The sequence below is a fragment of the Aethalodelphis obliquidens genome, unplaced genomic scaffold (assembly GCF_003676395.1).
Source record: "Aethalodelphis obliquidens isolate GAN/ISIS:26980383/991018 unplaced genomic scaffold, ASM367639v1 scaffold14, whole genome shotgun sequence".
Lineage (NCBI taxonomy): Eukaryota > Metazoa > Chordata > Mammalia > Artiodactyla > Delphinidae > Aethalodelphis > Aethalodelphis obliquidens.
The window spans coordinates 13521941-13541451 of record NW_020837958.1 but is presented as its reverse complement, the minus strand read 5'-3'; the positions used below and the strand labels follow the sequence as shown (position 1 = coordinate 13541451).

At 37.5% G+C, this 19511-nt stretch overlaps 1 protein-coding gene across 1 annotated transcript; it reads right to left on the bottom strand.

Moving 5' to 3' along the window:
• Positions 1 to 879: 879 nt before the first annotated feature.
• On the bottom strand, positions 880 to 19507 carry APIP (APAF1 interacting protein). The gene is made up of 7 exons (XM_027115032.1): positions 19358 to 19507; positions 12359 to 12459; positions 7814 to 7862; positions 6504 to 6621; positions 4929 to 5064; positions 1611 to 1778; positions 880 to 995 (listed from the first exon to the last, which is right to left on the bottom strand). The coding sequence occupies exons 1-7, from the start codon at positions 19412 to 19414 to the stop codon at positions 896 to 898; spliced, it is 729 nt and encodes a 242-aa protein (XP_026970833.1). The 5' UTR covers positions 19415 to 19507; the 3' UTR covers positions 880 to 895.
• Between the last annotated feature and the right edge of the window lie 4 nt (positions 19508 to 19511).

Below are 19511 nucleotides of genomic sequence, written 5' to 3'. Positions count from 1 at the left end.
AGCATTAACCAAATAAAACCTTAAGATCAAGATGGTGTTGCTTTTGGCTACATTAAAAAAAAACACTTTCTGATTACATCTCTGGGTTGGTCACAGTTTATTTGGCTAGGAGAGTTTGAGTTAATATCACTTGATTTGAATTTTACAACAGATCCCAATATAAGATGAGTGCCCTGGGTTACAATATAGGCAAGCACTACAGCATATAGGGGAAATCTATAAAATTGTTTTGACATCAACATTGAGGCATATATATGTCCTTGACTTTTCATATAAATTTATGATATCAATATTAAAATAAGAAAATGCTCATTCTGTAATTAAGTAGACATTTTCCAATGAATTCTATTATCCTAACAACTTTAAAGAGTAATAGGAATTCTCTGGGAGTATATATAAAAAAAATTAAAGGAAAATATTTTGCTGTTAAAGGGTTTAGAAATAAACACAAAAAACATTCACTATAAAATTTTTATTCCATTGTATTGCCATTTAAAATACAAGAATAGGGCTTCCCTGGTGGCGCAGTGGTTGGGAGTCCGCCTGCCGATGCAGGGGACACGGGTTCATGCCCCGGTCCGGGAAGATCCCACATGCCGCAGAGCGGCTGGGCCTGTGAGCCATGGCCGCTGAGCCTGCGCGTCCGGAGCCTGTGCTCCACAACGGGAGAGGCCACAACAGTAAGAGGCCCATGTACCGCAAAAAAAAAAAAAAGAAACAAAAAAAAAAAACAAGAATATAAGCAAATATCATCCAGTTGTCAGAAGATCTGCAGCATTTAGTGACAAATCAATAGCTTCATGGAAATTTTCAATTCATTAAAAAAAATACCTGAGTCATTTAAGTAATAATTAAGATGAGCTTTGTCTCTACGTATAATAAACTTCCACTTGGCTTATACAATTCCATTTTCTCCAACGGGAAGCTGTGTAGGATCCAGTCCTACCTTCTTCATTGATACGGCAACATCAAATAAATAGTCATAACACTCACACCTGTTAAAAAATAAAAGCAAAAAGAACTAAAAGTGTTCAGTGAAAAGAGAGTTCTCCAATCCTAACAATCACATTTTTCCTCTGCATCAAGTTAACCCTGTTCCTAGCAGATTTTTTTTTCTTTCCTCAATTCTAGGCAAGTTTCTCTTAGTCTGTCTCCAACATTATTAAAACACGGAATCATACTGAATCATGCCACCATACTATACACTTCTCAGGAAATAAAAGGGAGTTTAAAATATACTACTTATGTGAATTTAAATTTTTTATTATGTGCCATTTTTTGAAATAAATACAGCAGATCTTAATGCAACTTGGGTTAGCTTTATTCTAGCCCTCAACTCAGAGAACAAGATCTGTATCTCCTTCTTTGTATCAAAGAGCATAGTGCCTTGCCAAATAACAGCTCATCTGAAAAATATTTCTTAACAAAAGAATATATAATACAAATAAAATATCTAGAAATAATTAATGATAAACTATTTAAATTTAAACCAATTTGACCAGTAACACACAAAAAAATCATACTCCGTTTTCAATCATAAAACACATTTCATTCTCTTTTAGAGTGTGGTGACTTGCCCCGGACGTTCTTTGGTTTCGGTTTACACTTACATGCTTTTAGCCTTCTCCCACGTCTCTCCCCAGACATAGACTCCATGCCGTCTGACTAGTACTGCACAGGAGTCTGGGTAATCATTCATTGCTCGGGCCATTCGCTCTTCGAGGTCTTTCTCCTCAGGTGTATTCTCAATAATGGGTACTACTAACATATCATCATATCTATTAAGACAAAACAAGCCATTTGCTTTCCTTTTTAAAACAAATAAAGGCATTCATATATAAAATTTATATTTCTCTCAAATAACAAGTTAGACGTTCTCTTTATATCTGAAAAGCCACTCCAAATTAGGAACAAGATGTTGCATGTTATTCTGTGTATCTTGTATAAACAACTGTATCAAGAGACACCTTGGGAATTTGGCAGGCATTGTTCCAATCCTAAGTATAAGTGGCAGAAATTTGTACAGGATACCAAAACCTAACAAAGAAATTATCAAGATCATACAAGTATTTCCCTGAAGGATAGAGAATCACAGTAGTTTTAACAGGAGATGAGAAATGATAAATTTCAGAATTAGAAGCATAGGAAGGATTAACAATTGAACTACTTATTAAGGCAGGAATTTCCCAACGATACAAAATCATTCTGTTCTATCTCTGCAGGACCCAAAAGTGTCTTGGATAGACAAATAAATAAATGCAGGTGTGGTTTATGGCCCTGGGATAGCAAAAACCTTTTGGAGCTAACTATTAAAGGTATGACAATATTTTCAGAACGTTCTCAAATCTGTGACATTAGAACTTCTTTACCTTATTTTTAGTAAGTACATGTGATGAAATCAGAATATGCATTTTTCATTTTTGTTTCTGCAGTAATATTTAAGCAAATAGCTTGTTACTGGTAAAACTATGTCTATTTGTGAGGTCATTTACAACCAATCAAAACTCAGACATGTTTTCCTTTTAACATGAATTTCTCTTGCCTTGTTAATGTTACATCTGCTTTTCAACTACCTCTGTGATGGCTAAACTTAACCAAAATAAGTTCTATCCATATATTATCAGAAGTTACTACTTTAGGGAAGGTACAGACTGAGTAGCTGTCATGTGATAAAGAACCTGGCCAACCATTATCAGGAACAGTACGAGGTTGCCCATTACTTCACTTAAGTAAAATACAGGTAATTATAAAATATCCTTAAATGTGTAAGGAATAAATTGCTAGTCCCAAATCTTTCCTAGTATTGGCCAGGAGAACCACAAACTTATATTTTCCTCTACCATATACCGAACAGTCAGAAATATCTCCAGGTGCAAAATAATTCACAGCAAAATAAGACCTGAGGAACAGAGCCAGGGTAGTCCTTTGACCATCAAACAGTATTCTTTTCATTCTACCATAGGCATGTTGCATCCAAAAGGTACAACAGTTATAGTTAACATGGTAACCTCCCCCGATAAGAATTAGGCATTTGAAAGTTATTATAAGTTTTTTTAAGATGGACTTAAAAATTTAAAAAGTAGAATAGAAAATGTAAAAACTCCATTCTTTCTTACTCATCCACCTTTTATTGCCCCTTCTTTTGACTGGACACTTAGGATTCTCCCCAAATACTGATGAAGTATCACTGCCCCTGAGCTGTGATAATGACCCTGTTACTGATTTCCCAGCCAGGTTCAAACAGAATTGCAAAAGCATGTCAAAAAACTTTGTACTCTTTAAATTCTGAGACATTCAAAATAATATATAAAGTGTATACATTGTGATGCATAACAAATGACATCTTTTCATTCATGGCATTTGTTTTTCCACAAAATTCCAAAGGCTCTCTATTGTGCTCCACTCCTCTCCACCGTCTCACACGTTCTTCTGACTTTTTTTTTTTTTTTTTTTGCGGTACTTAGGCCTCTCACTGTTGTGGCCTCTCCTGTTGCGGAGCACAGGCTCCGGACGCGCAGGCTCAGCAGCCATGGCTCAGGGGCCCAGCCGCTCCGCGGCATGCGGGATCTTCCCGAACCGGGACACAAACCTGTGTCCCCTGCATCGGCAGGCGGACTCTCAACCACTGCGCCACCAGGGAAGCCCCTTCTGACCTATTTTTATTTCTTCACCAAAGCAATCAAATGCCGATGAAACTGATAGCACACATAATGCCTCTCCTTCAAGACCCAGATATGGAAAAGGCAATATGCGGCTATGCTTTTTTTAGTATGTACACTTTCATAATTTAAATATTTAACTTTTGTAAATAGGTGTTTCCCAGTGCTGAGGAATGCTTTAGGCACACAATAAATATTAACTAAAATCAAGTCCAATTAACTTCTCAGCACACTAGTTTAAACACATACAGTCTATTATGTGCAGTAACAGTAAGATATTGCTGTAAGAACACTTCAGAAAAACTGGCACCCTTTTCCTCTAAACAAGGCAAAGTGGATTCAGCCCCTTTAGGAATTTGGGAAGGGTGAAGGCTCAGGAACAAGAATGCCTGTACATTCAAACAAAATGCCGAGCCTGTCCCTGAGCCCTGGGAACGTGTTTCTTCATGTCACTACTCTAGATTGACGAATAATTGCTACATTTCTGTGGGCTGGTGGGTTTAGCTGATTTTATCCAGAAGGCCTCTATTCTATACTATCTATGCCAGTTTCCACACTGAAAAATTATAAATGTATAGAGATCTACTTAATTAAAATAATTATAAAACTTTTTTAAAAATGAAAATATTCCAGAAATACTACATGAGATCAAAATGAAGCATAAGATTTAGTCAGAGCTGAAACTTCCTGAAGACAAAGTGAAGGTGAGGAGAGCTTGCTCTTGGGGTTCTTCAATAAAGGAACACACTCTTTCCAGCTCTGTAGATATCTCAGCCAGGATTTTTGCATTTTACTCTGACAAACATTTAATTATTCATGTTGGCAATAATTTACCAAGGCTGGGTTGGGGATGGGGAAAAGGAGGGGAGGCATCTGATTTGTGTCACTGAGAATAGATCTGGAAGTATAATATTAAGGGGGGTACTATCTAACACAGATCTACAACATCTCATTAAATACATAAAAAGATCAGTATCCTGTTTATTACAAGAAGGAGAAATACTGTTCAAATTTTTTTTTTTTTTTTTTTTTTTTTTTTTGCGGTACACGGGCCTCTCACTGTTGTGGCCTCTCCCGTTGTGCAGCACAGGCTCCGGACGTGCAGGCTCAGCAGCCATGGCTCACGGGCCCAGCCGCTCTGCGGCATGTGGGATCTTTCCGGACTGGGGCACGAACCCGTGTCCCCTGCATCAGCAGGTGGACTCTCAACCACTGTGCCACCAGGGAAGCCCTGTTCAAATAATTTAAGCAAAAAATAGGGGAAAATACCTGTAATACCCTCCGGAGATACATTTCTTTATTCCTTTGATCATCTCTTGATGTGTAATTTTAAACTCCCTTCCTGGGAAAAGAAGGGTGGCCATGACAGCAGCTTTAGAGTGGGTATGAATCACAGCACCTGCTCCTGGAGGGGGAAGAATACAGTTATATGCTCAGTGAAAACTAAATTGCACCTTTTAAAGAAAAAAATATATACACATAAACACACACACTTATTTGTATATGGCTCTGGACTCGTTTTTCTTGGCATGGAATAATAAGTTGGCAGCGGGTAGGAGGGGAGAAAGGAAGAGAGGAAAGAGAACTACTGATAGAGAAGTCAGAAAGCACAAGGAAAAAAAATTAAGCTTTATCCAGCATCAGGACAACGCACGATACTTTACACATGCTCAAGAAATATCCTTTACATGGTCTGAAATACAACTATAATGACTGTGGAGATCATAATCATAATACTACCACCACTCAATTAGGGATTCCTATGTGCCAGGCACTGGGCAAATCCCCTTTACAGATGTTATCTCTTCGTATCATCACAACAACCATCTCCCCCATTTAATGGTCAAGGACATGAGGCTCAGAGATGTTAAATAATTTGTCCATGGTTATTTAACTACGTTGTCCAACTAGACAGTAGTTGAAGAACTTGGATTTGAACCCAGTTTAGTCTGTCCCTTAATCATCAAGATATGCTTCATAGTGTAGGCCATATCTTAGTAACATAAGGGGATGGTAGGAATTTTAAGATATAGATGCAAGGGATTTACCTAAAAAAGAATTTGTATGCTATAAAACTCAGTAATGGCTACTTTTGCAATGGGAAGTTTATTTAGCTTTTTGCTAGGAAAGATTCTTCATGCTGTTAGAATCTGTTGCTGAAGTTTCATCCTTTCAGTAGTAGCTGATAATGTCTGGGAACAGCACATGGCATGATTACTAACTCTATATTGATTTTATTCAGGGGCTATACTAAAGCATGGTCCTAATGACTTCATTGCTAAGGCTGAGCCAGTACTTCAGTTATACTTTCCTATTTTTACATTGTCCTCTAGGTTCAACCTTTCCAGGTTGGTTTTCTACCACAATTTCTGGGAATTAAAGTAAGAGTCCTATTTTTATCATAAAGTAAATTTTTCAATCACTCCTACTGAAGTGAAGAAAAGGTCATGATTTTCCCTCATTTGTATTTTGATTAACTTCTACTACAAGTTCCCAGAGATATAACTCTGAACTAAGAGTAGGAATTGGATTGTAAATATAATATTTAGTTGGCTAACTTGACAATCTAGTGGAATCATATTGATCTAGGTTGGAATTCTGGCCCCAATACTCACTGGCTGTTTATTTTGGGAAAATCTTCCTAGAGCCTCTGTCCTCTCATATATAAAATGAGGTAATAATGGACCTCCCACAGAGGCTGATGTGAGGACTGAATGAGTTAACATATTTAAAGTCCTTGCACATAGCAGGTATTCAAGAACTGTGAACTACAACAACAATTGCCATTATTTACAGGAGCCTACTCTGCAAATATTCTTTACGTTGAATACATTTTCTGCCTACCTCTCATTGTGTAAGCATTCATGAAAAGAGGAGTACACTGGCTTTTTTTAAGATTCTTATATGGTGGAGGTCCACTTATGTCCTTTTCATTGATGTCACAAACAAACATGTCTTCAGGCTATTTAGAGGGGGAAAAAGAAAAAAAGAAGGCTTATACAATATCAATTAGAAATGTCCCCTTTCTTGTGTGTGTGTGTGTGTGTGTATATATATATATATACATACACACATATACACAATTCCATTTATATATAGTATATATAAACAGTGCTAATATATATACATATTTAACTCATATTTTAAATATTTATATAATTATAGTTTCTCTCTCAAAATTTTTTAGCCATTTTGAAAAATAAAAAAATGTTTTCTACTAATAAAAATCATCTCAAGAAAGTTAAAAAAATCGACCTTTAGAATTTGAAGAAAAAAGTGATATGGAAAATTTAATATGCATGTAATGATGTTGATGTCATTTCATCAACTTAGTTTCTCAGCTTTGCCATGTAATTTCACAACTATATTTCAGAGATACTATATATAATCATTTTAGAATGGGTGTTATAATTTTTTTCACATTTCATAATATAAGAGGAAAAATACAGAGTAAAATTTTCTTATCCCTTGAGAAACTTAACTGCTACTGAGAAATGTTAATCTCGATGACGTACTTTATTTTTAAAGTTCTAAGGAATTATGTAGATCCACAGGTTTTTCCTAGTAATACATGCGTATCTCTGACTTGTAACTTTCGTTTACCAGGGTTTATTACAAACTACAATATAAATGTTTTATTAATGAAGCACTATGCCTTAGACAGAATTAAGTATTATGTGCTTGTTTTAACTCTATTCTGGGTTTATTCTAGCATTAATACAGAATGGGTCTTCTCAAAATGTTGATACAAAGTTTTATAACTTTAAATTGAAAGAGCTTTGCCATTATTAAATATGAATCAGTTTGGTCCATTTGAGACCACCAATCTGATTACCCTATTAGCCTGATAAAGATGGTGTTATAATGCTGCAAAGTTAGAATCATTTTTTATTATGACTTAAGATTGCACTATTCGCTTTTGCCCTCTAGAGGCTGAATGAGAATTCAAAACACCTGATTGCAAGCAGGATACTTAACACCTTAAAAAATTTTAATAGTTACTTAACAAATGTTTGTTGATTAGTATTTAAATCATCACAATATAACCTCCCTTCAAAACTAAGATTTCTTTTAATATTAATTCCATTTCACAAAACAATAATCAAGTAGAGAAGAACAGACATTTGGGTTTAAGAAGTATCCCTTTACCATACCTGAATGCGTTCCTTTTGCACTCCTGAAGGAGCAATGTAGATTTCATTGCTGGTAACACAAAATACAGAAATTGGTATTTATTTAACTCTAACGTTCTGCTTTTGCAAAAAGAAAAGTATACCCTTGCAGTCCAATCATTAATGATCTTTATAAATCAAGTCATACAAATAGCTGCTTTATTTAATTAATGGTGTAGGCTGTATAGAAAGAATACCAAATTAATTTTATAATGCTGGTGACACAGTAAAATGTTGATAGTTGCTTTTGTTACATTTTCATATATATTTCTTTATTTCCTTTTATGGTGCAAAATCAATGGTAACCAGGCTTTTATCTGGTTAGGGGAAATACAAATCTGAAAACATAAGTCTTTAGCATCTTTAAGCATGAATAAGCAGAGTTTATCTTACTATACATGGAACACAGTTATTCTAAAGTCCAATCAGGGGAAATATGCTCACTTGGAGTAGATCTCTGCTTGCAAGAAATCAGGGTTAATTTTATTGTTTGAAATGCTCTTATTATAAAACATGACGCTCAGAGACCTCTGCTGGATGGTTTGTTAAATTACAGCATTAACACTGGGCTACTTTTTGGGTGGAACAGTATATGCTTCCTAATTGAAAAACACTTCTATCTTGTGAAAATATTTGGTAACAAAGCCAGAACAATTGCAGAAAGTTAGAAATATAAAAGGCATGGCTACATCTGGAGATCTCTGTGTTACACAGCACATTGTGCTAAGGGAGATGCTATAACAATACCACTTACCACAAAGTGCTTTCAAACTTGCTCTGGAAATTAATCTAAAATCTTCTCTAAATTCTCTCCACCCTCAACAAAGGTCCTTTGGCTCATGTATCAGTTTCAGTTGCTGCCAGAGGGCGTTAAAAAACTGCCACATAATGCAAATGAAGGAAATACCAGCACCTGCGCGCTCCAGCGTCTGCCACTGAGGCATGGACATAGGGACACTGTATAAATATTAACTGTTTCCCAGTGAAAATGAGGATGACTGCCTATATTGAATTGAGCTATCGAAGTTGGGGTTACTAATAAACCTATAGACTAGGAACTTAAAAAAATTTAAGAAAGCACCTTTAAGGATCTACTGGTAAATTAAGGTCTAGAAAATAAATGCCTGATAATGGGAGTGAAATCCAAAGCAGAGTAAGCTTTGTTCAAGCATTCATTTTCACAAAGTACCTATTGCTTTAGAACTTTGTTGCATAAGAAAACCATAAAGTGGCACTCCTCTGGAACCAGTGGGAATGCATAGGGATCATTACTGTTAAAACGGCCCCTTATAAATACCAGGGATCCAAATCTTTTGTCCTCATGTAACATGAAAGAGACTCTAGAATCATGTGTGGTACCTAGTCCAGTCACCTCCGCTGGTAAGTGGACTTGTAGGTCTTCTTGTGTGCGGAGATATTTATGCAGTCCTGGGAACAGACTCAAATAAAGTTCGAAACAGTCTGCTGGTAAATAAACTCCACCTACGAAGTGGGAAAATCCAGGGTTTTTATTCAGTTTGTTCAAATAATTTGGGATGCTAAATGTCTTTTCTTTTTTTTTTTGGCCATGCCACATGGCTTGTGGGATCTTAGCTCCCCGACCAGGGATTGAACCTGTGCCCTCAGCAGTGAAATCGTGGAGTCCTAACCATTGGACCGCTAGGAAATTCCCTGGTATGCTAAACCTATTTTTATTACTGCCTTTATAAAATGGAAATCAGTTTAGACTTTGATCAACTTTGAGTAATTGAAAGATTAGCTAAATAGGTTTTAGAAAAAAGTATACCTACAAAGAAGGAGATACATGGATAAAAATATTAATACAAAGATGACAGAGCCTTTATTTTAGGAGGGAAACATGCCAAAGACTAAAAGTGAAGTATTTACTTGGTACTGTAAGCCACAAACAAAAGCATTTTGAGTTTCAAGGTATTAAGCTTTAGAATTTATTTTCTCCATACTCCCTGCTCTTTCACAATGTGGTAAGCAGGTGAACAAAACACAAGAGTTTATAATACATGTTCAATTTTTATTTACTTAAAAAAAATCCTTTAAACCTTCCTATGATTCAATTATCTTGTCTACAATATAGGTTTATTAATTTTAATTCTAATAGCATACAACAGGATTAGTGTCTCTGACACATAAAAAAATAATGCTGTGAAAGACAGGAAACCAGCCTAAGTACAATGGCTGCTTAGTATCCTGGAATTGCCTTGATTACTGTTATTTTCTTGGTCCTCCATTTCTTCCTTCTGATTTAACTGTTATATGTGTCTTAAGCTATCTTTTTTTTTTTTTTTTTTTTTGCGGTACGTGGGCCTCTCACTGCTGTGGCCCCTCCCGCTCCGGAGCACAGGCCCCGGACGCGCAGGTTCAGCGGCCATGGCGCACGGGCCCAGCCACTCCGCGGCACGGACCCGTGTCCCCCGCATCGGCAGGCGGACTCCCAACCACTGCACCACCAGGGAAGCCCAAGCTATCTTTTATTATATACATTTTTGGCACCATACACCAATAGCACAAGCTGAACTGATAGTAGCCAAACCTTGGAATCAGTAAATAATTTCATATTCCCCAAAGGGCTTATTGCTAGAATTATTCTGGAAACACAATCTATTGGGTTTGTGCTTCATTCCAAATTTATTCGCTCTAAGCATCAGATAAAGAAAACCAAACTTTCACTAACATGAGAATAATACTGCTGATAAAATTATTGATATGGGTCTATGAAGTCATTTAAATATTAGGGAGAAAATTCAACATGTTACTACAAATTACCCATTCTACTCTGTAAAGCAAAAATTTAGTAAGATTCCAAATACAGTGCCATAAAACCGTGGCTGTTTTCACCTGTGACCTCCAGGAGGCTCCTCACCAATTAAGAAGCTGAGGAAAAAGCATTTTACAAACACAATGCAACTTCCCTATAAATTGACTGTAGTGCCATAAAGCCAATTAATTTTAAGAGCTGCCAGTGAGTGTTTTAGGGTGACCACACATAATTTTAGTGCATGGTTCTACAAAGAATTTTAGTTTTACAAAGAACATAGGCTTTATTTCTTTATGATCAAAAATATTCCCTCTTGAGATCTGCAATGGTCCCTTACCTGCATTCTATTTTTAACTTAGCTGTTTTTTTTGAGCCAGTTGGAAAAGTTATTTTAACTCAGTTTGGTAGAAAGCTCTCTTTTGTACATATACAAACTATTTCTGCAAATGCAAAAAAAAAAGCAGTTAACTAAAGGCAATGTTTAGAATATAATTTATTATAAGTAATACAGGTGAGAAACCAAATTACTAGGACTCAACTCCTAAATGAATAAATGAAACAACAAGTGTTGTTATTATAGGACTTTGCTGTGAACAGATCAACTTGAAAGTTTTGGCAAAATAACTTGAAAACCTGCAAAATGCTGATTGACACATTAGCACTGGGTTGATGGTAAGAGAGGACGCACATGACGGATGTCCCATGTATTGATACCATGTGGAACAGAACGTTTCCAGACTGAGAGCCTCCCTACACATGAACTGTGACATTTGTTGACTAAGGGCTCTCCTGTCATTTCCCACAGTTTAATTAATATTTCATGAATTCCTTGGTAATTTGAAGCAGATGAAATTTCAATGGCATCATCTTGTGGTATGCCATAAAATCCCCTTTGTTCAAAATGTTCTGATTACATTTTACATTCCGTTCTTTTCTGAACAATTCAACATTACATAAATATTGTAGTAATCCAATTTTGTTAAAGAAAGTGAATTAGGATAAAGAAATAAATCAAGTTACTCAGTTTTAACATTCAGCCTCCATACAATATTATTCCTAAAATATTTCAGGAGCAAATACATTAATCCTGTTCCAGAGACACTTAAGAGAGTGAGATTCCACAACCTCTATTTTCATTGTTAGTAGGTTACTTATTTCTTCATCCTCTTAAAGGAAAGACAGTGAGTAAGTCTAAAGAACAATTAACTACTATTCATTCCTTCTGTTTCAAGGCCAGTACCTCTTCTTTTGTCCTGTGAACAACATGGACCTGCAGGTGCTATGTCCATTAATAATGATACATGCATTTAGAAAGGCATATTGCCTTTTTTTGGACTCAAAAAAATGTAATTTTTAGAATTTTAGGTGGTTAGTAATCTATATTTAAGTGACTTTAAAATATGTATCTGAACCTTTGAAACAAATCCTGTCTATCCCGAGGGGACCCTTGGTAGTTCCAGACATATGAACATACCCAGCAACATGTTATTTAACTTTGGTACTCCATGGACTGGGGACCAAATTATTCTGATTAGAAATTATGATTCTTAAATCCTTAGATATTTATTATATCTGCAACATCTGCACACTTATTCCATTCAGTTATGCAAATACCTATTTCTCTATTTAGAAACTAAATACCTTCAGTATTATAAAACTGATCATTGGTTGTTCTTTGTACCTAATACATGTTAGGCTCTCTGTGGTCTACTTATATGGAGAATTCTCAGAAATGAAATCAGCCAGAAACTTACCCGTGCTTCAAGCTGATTCCTCCTCCAGTCCCAGTGACCCAGCCCAAATGGTAAAACTGTTTGCAGAGCTCTGGGATCAGGTATTTTGGATGTTCCTTGTCCTTAAAAAGAAGATAATGATTTCTAAAATAGACACTATTTTATCAAATGACTATTCTAGATGATATCTCTATTAAGAAACCAATTTAAGGAAGTTTAAGAAAATCTACCATAGAGAGGTATGGGGAGGGAGAAAATTATTACAAAATATATTTTGTTTTTAATGTTTGGAATGTGGATCTACTATATTATTTTGCAACCAGGAATTATTCAGGGCCATACAGTCTAATATTATGGAACAGGTTGCAAGAACAAGGTGGAGAAATGCCCAGATGATATTACAAAGTATCTACTGAAATGGCTGAAATAAAATAGGATCTAGTGCTGAAAGGGACATGCTTCAGTCTGTCCAGAAAATTTCTTTACACATAACATCTTATTCAATTAAGGCATGATATACATGATATACTATGATAGTTATTTGTTTATTATCTGTGTTGGTTCAATTTTATTTTTATTCTAAAAATGTCCTTTGTTTCATAGCAATTGTATTGTTTTCTCTTATTACAAAAGCAATATATACGTATTATGGAATTATAAAGTCAAGAAAATAATATAAAAAGCACCCAGAAACAATCATAATTAATACTTTCTAGGCCCAATCCTATGAAGATATATGTTGGGATAAACACTGAGCCTTATTTATTTATTTATACTGAGGTATAATTGACATAGAACTTTATATTAGTTTCAGGTGTACGATATAATGATTCCATATTTGTATAAATGGTGAAATGATCAGTACGATAAATCTAGTTGAAATAAGAGCCTTACTTTTAAATGTCTAATGATTACTTCTTTAGAAAACAAAACAAGGCGTTTCCCCCTCTGTTTTAAAGCTAAAATTAATGAAAACAAAAACTATAATAAAGAAATACAATGAATTCCATTTTGGCAGTATAATATACAACCTTACCTTGAAAACAAGTAAAACTGCTGAATAAGTCATTCAAAAAATATTTCAAAATATACTGCTGAGCTGGCAAGAAAATAAGGTTTCACAGCCATAAAAGAAACAAGAGTGAGTCTACCTGGGAGGGAAGTGAGATCCAAAGCCCTAATTTCCCTGAAGGTATTTGCAAATCTCTGGTGACCTCTTCAATTTTGATAGCTATTCATGTCACTAGAAACACAAGATAAAGCCTTGGGTATGCTCAGAATAGGGCATCTAATAGAAAATCCCTACATACACATGGGACCCCAAGGGGCTATACCCTCCAGGTGAAAGTGAACAAGAAGTAGTCACACTGTGCACAGAAGCACAGCTAGCAAACCTGCATATATAAATCTTGGCACTGGGTAAAGGGGAAAAAAACATCTTTGAGTCCAAAGAGGGATTATTATTGAACAGACTAAATTTTCAGCTATTTAATTGGATTTCTGAAATTATGATATTTTCCCAAATTCACTGTTAATATTTTACATACACATTTTATTTTAGATAAATACTACGAATGACCATTTGATGGAGTAGACTTAAATATATAAAATTAAAAACATGGGAATGTTGACATTTTTTAAAAGTTCTGATTGAACACAGGCTTAGGAGTTAATGGACACAAAGGCAAATCTATATTACACCATTTATTGCTTACATGACCTTGGGCCTCAGTTTACTCATCCATTAAATAAGAACATTATGAGGATTAAAATGAGATATAATGGATACAAAGCATGAAGCACAATGTGTGACACGGTCAACATTCGTTTCATTCCCATTTTAACGAGTTAAAAATTCCTGAATTAAAATTAAAAATAGAGTTATATTGGTCTTTCTTACATCTTTCCTTATGAAATCTAGCCAAAATTACCCATGCCCTGTATAATTTGCTATGTCCTTTTTTAGGGATATAAGTGATATTTTAATTACATATTAAATTACAGCTAATGAGAAGACTCCTGCAGTTTTCCAATCCTTAACCATCAACTTGCAGGGCACGTTGCAAACATTATAGAAAACAGTCTGTTATTAAGGGCCTCCCCTTTCCCTTTTGTCTTTCCAGTACTGAGGTATTAGAACAATTAGCCTGCTTCATGCTACAGGAATAACAATGGTAAGGCAGCTGTTGTTAATAAAGTTTCATTCAATCGCTCAAACCCCCAAAATTACAATTTCAAGAAAAATAATCACTTAGCAGCAGGAACCAACAGAGATATTTAGTAAAAATGCAGTCATTTAAGTTATCCAGAATAATAAGAAAAGTAAAAATTAAAATATGTATCTTAATAAGAATTCACAAGAAAGAAAAGGTTTAGTTAGTATTTAGCTCTTCCCTGAATGTCAATATTACTTGCCTGTTATTGTTAGGTCTGTTAGAATAAGAATTTTGAAAGACATATCTAAAGATGGATTACAATCAACTTCTTACAGTAGAGGTTCCATACAGTGAGGAAGAAACATTTAACAGTATTTTGTATATACTTTCAAAACACTAAAGCCTAAACAGTTTTTGAATCAATACTTCATTTCGCCAATTTTTCAATCTAGTTATTTTAAGGAAATCAGCCTCGAATGTCACTGAGATACCTACTCACAGCCAACAATGGCTCTAATCCCTTCCCCCACCTTTTCTTTCAATTTAAGCATAATAGAGGCATTATTCCTCAGGTAGAGGTTTTCCCAAGGGACTCTTACAAACATAAAATGAACACGTGTCAAATGTATTTAGCCCATCAATTAAATGAGGGAACCAAAAAGATGATACAATGGTGTCCAAAGAGAATTCAAAACACACACACATAAAAATAATCAGGAATCCTGGATTTACAAATAAATGATACAGAAAAACTGGACAATATCCGCTGAAGCAATAAGTTGAATCTCTATAAGACAACTTGTCTTTCTATGAAAAATAATCATCTGCATTACTGTCAGCATTCTACAATTCATAGACCTGTAAAATAGCGTAAAGATAGCCCCAAGACACCTAGTAGTCTTTTTTGATCATTTCAGTCTTGCAGAATTTTTCTTCGCACTGGCCTAAGAATGGACTGTATACAGGCACAGTCAAAGTGTCAGCATTTTCTCTGTCTCTGGTCTTTGTTTCCTTCTGCACTTCTGATTCATTCTCGTTGCATACTGGTTTTCTCTGCAACTTCACCTCCACTCAAAGCCCTATTTCTCCCTCCTACCTTCACTACACTTAAAAACTCTTCTTACGGGGCCTTCCTGGTGGCGCAGTGGTTGAGAGTAGGCCTGCCGATACAGGGGACACGGGTTCGTGTCCCGGTCCGGGAAGTTCCCACATGCCTTGGAATGGCTAGGCCTGTGAGCCATGGCCGCTGAGCCTGCGCGTCCGGAGCCTGTGCTCCGCAACGGGAGAGGCCACAACAGGGAGAGGCCCGCGTACCACAAAAAACACAAAAAACAAAAACTCTTCTTACCAGTTAAGCACTGACTAGAAATCAGAAGACAAGGAGGCTGGCTTTAGCTTTGACCCCCACTACAGCGAGTCTGTGACCCTTTCTGGCTATCAGTGTCCTTATTTTAATAATCTGGATCAGTGATTCTTAGACTTCTGAATTTCAAGACCGGTAGTTTTTGTTGCTGCTTTTAAAATTTTAGGGACTGACATAAGGTTACCAGTTAATGACATTGGTTATATTTAACCATCCATTATCACATTTTTCAAAAAGGAAAGTGCATTTTTAACATAAAAAAAGTAGGAAGGATAATGTTGGAATGAAACGTAGTCCTTTAAATGAATGCAATTAATTTTGTGAAATTCACTTTACCATCGTCCTTATTTTTCTTATTTTGCAAGAATTGAGTAAAAGCTCTCACGGACACATATTTGGGGAGGATTAAAGTTATCTTTTCCTGTTTGGTCTCCTTGCCTACAGTTTCTCCTTTTTCTTCTTCTCCGGCTTACCCTTCACTCTATTATTAGTACTAAAATAATAACACTACTTTGATCACTGAACTCCCTTCCTCAAATCATTTAATGTTCAAATATCACCCCCTGGGTCTCTTATTTAAGTCCATCTGCTTTCTTGCTCCAATTTAACTTTTCACATATTTTCTTTCACTTTTTTACACACATCTCTCAGTTCTAGTCAACCTAGTTGTGGTAATCAACCTCCAGGATGGCTCTCCCTGCTTCCTGGTATTCACATCCTCATGTAGAGTTCCATCCCACATTGTACCAGGCTGGTCTGTGTGAAGACAGACTAAGATGTGACAGTATGTCACTTTTGATGGCAGGTTACTAAAGCCTACAGCTTCTGTCTTGGTTGCTCTCTCTTGATCACCTGCTCTGGGGGAATCCAGCTGCCATGTTGTAAGGGTACTCAGCCTATGCAGAAGGCCATAGAGTGAAGAACTGAGGCCTCCAGCCAATAAAATGTGAGGAACAGAGGCCTGCCAATAACTTTGTGAGCTTGGAAGCAGATCCCAGCTGCAGTCAAGCTTTGAGATACCTGAAGCTCCAGCTGACAGCTTGACTGCCAACTCATGAGAAACCCTGAGCCAGAACCCTGAGCTAAACTCTCCTGGATTCCTAATCATCAGAGACTGTGTGAGACAATGATTGTGCATTAAGCCTAAGTTTTGGGATACTAGCTGTGCAGCAATAGATGACTAAGGCACATTTTCTTGCCAGCCAAGAATACATCTTTTCCTCTTTGCACTGTTATTGCTCATGCTGGATCTCCAATTATCCCACCTCTAGCTGTCAAACTCTTGCTTGTCAGCCTTTACACCAGGCTTCCTACCCACTTCCCCTATGATTCCTTCTCTCATCTTCTCCGCAGGAAGTGATACTTCCTCAAACTCTGTGCCATGGCATTTGCACTGTGTACCTTTTTTTGGTATCTATTATATAGCCTCTCATTCATTCATTCAACAAACCTTTACTGAAGGCCCTGAATAAATAAATACGAGTAAGAGAAAATCCTTACCCTTGAGGGTTCAAACTCTAGTAAAGAAGTTAACAGCTGTGAAACGACAAAGCAATATATAAAACAAGATGGTCCACGGCATTATGGGAACAGAAGCTACTGGTGGGAGGGGGCAGGAGTTGGGAAAAGCTTCATAGAGGAAGGGATGCTGAGCTAAGTTTTAATGAAGGATGGCCAAGTATGCAGGTAGGTGAAGAGGAGAAAGGGCATTTCAGTCAGAGGGAACTCTGAGTAGTTGGAACCGGAATTAGGTTCTATGGGATGGAGGGGGGAGGGAAAAAGACTGTAAGGACCTTTCATCTAAGGACCAACCATCTATGCTATAGATGGCTGATAACTGCTGAGTAGTTTTAAGTAGAAGATGATAGGATCATACTTTGTTTTTGAAACGTATCTACAGTGGCAATAAAGAGAAGAGGCTGAAGCATGACAACCAAGGAAGCAAAAGACCAGACCAGAAGAAGGATGTGGAAATAATTCAAAATGAAATGGTAAGGTGGTGATGGTGGAGATGGATTTGGAAGATAATTAAGAAGTTAAAAAGAAAGGGTGGGCTTTGGGTGAGAAGACTGAAAAAAAGGAAGGCTTAGAGGAATTCTAAGTTTCAGTTGGCTGAGTAGCTAAGTGGGTAGTGATGCCAGTCATAAGTATTCCTTGAGTGTCTATGTACCAAGCACTTCCTGGGAATTCAGCCATGAACAAGACAAAGTCTCTGCGCTAAAGGAGTTTATACTCTAGGGGGTAGTTTAAAAAAAAACGATGTCGACTGAAAAAAAATGCACAATGTGACAGTTATGTTTAATTGGAGGCAAAATAACCCGGGAGGGAGCCTCTCAGCTCATAGGAACTGCTCCAAAGCGGTGGGGTGGGGGGAGGTCAGTAGAGATGTGATTTTAGTGAAGGGGGGTTACATGGAATCAAGCACAGTGAGAGGCCCGCGTACCGCAAAAAAAAAAAATCTGAAGTCCTGTTCTTCCTCGAACATCTCATTCCTAACTCCTCTCTGAACTCCTTTCAGGGTGTGTTGAAGGTCAACCACTCCAGTAGATAGTGACCTAAACCTTGCAGAGGCAGACAGTGTACGACAATTTTAGTTGGCAGTGAAAAGAGGAAAAAATAAATAAGCTGTAATAAGTGGGAAAAAGGAAACAAGGGACTTTGCTAATCTGTGTTAAGCCACTTATTTGCACAAGATAGTGGTTGACAAGTATTTCCCAATAAAATATGTCATGTTACTATTTTTTAATTCGGGCGTTCAGCCCCGAAAGAGAATAACAGGAGGAATAAGGACTTTCCCTGTATCTTAAGCAAGGCTTCTCACATTTTAATTGTTTAGTCGTCTAGCTCTCCTCCAAACCCCAGGCCATGGTCTTAATCACCACCCTGAGCACTTGGGTGTTCCATAAAATTCTTAGTGCGCAGAAGTGAATGAAAAGTTATGAGCAGCCTGAGGGTGGATTTTCCTTTGACTTCTGCTTAAGGAAAAATCCTTTTCACGATCATCCCATAATCGATCTAAACCGAGACAGGCAAAGAGCAACTGTGCAGATGAAAAGTGCCGGCTACAGTCCACAGATCTGGCTCGGAGTACGTTTCCGAGTATCTACTGGGCGGCAAACGTCGGGCTGGTCGCCAGGGCGCAGAAAAGAAGCTCGAGACCACAGTCTTAGCTTCATTTCCACTCCAGAGCTTCACGTTTCCCAGCTTGGTCTGTCTTCATGTTAAGTTGTTTTGAAACACACACGAAAGACGCCCGACGCTCTCCTCCGTTATTTTTCCCTTTTCAACGTTTGGTGCCCAACCCCCGCCATCCAAGAATCCCATCGCTGGAAGGAGGCCCGCCTCGGGGCCCGGGGCCTCAGGTCTGCACGAGGAACGGAAGCGGCGGCTCGCGTGGGTCGCGTCCGAACCGGCCTGAAGCCCCACCCGACCTGCACCCCGCTTCCGCCGTCGCGCAGCGCCAGCGCCTCGCCTCCTGGGAATACAGGGCCCCGCCCCTACCTGCGCGCGACACTGCAGTGAGCAACAGTCTCCCTCCGGAGCGTGACAGCTAGACATGGCCCGGACGAGAGGTACCCGCGCCCTCCAACCTTTTCACAGCTTTGCTTCTGGTGCTCCGCCTGGGTTGACGCGGCAAGGGCCGAACTGCAATCAG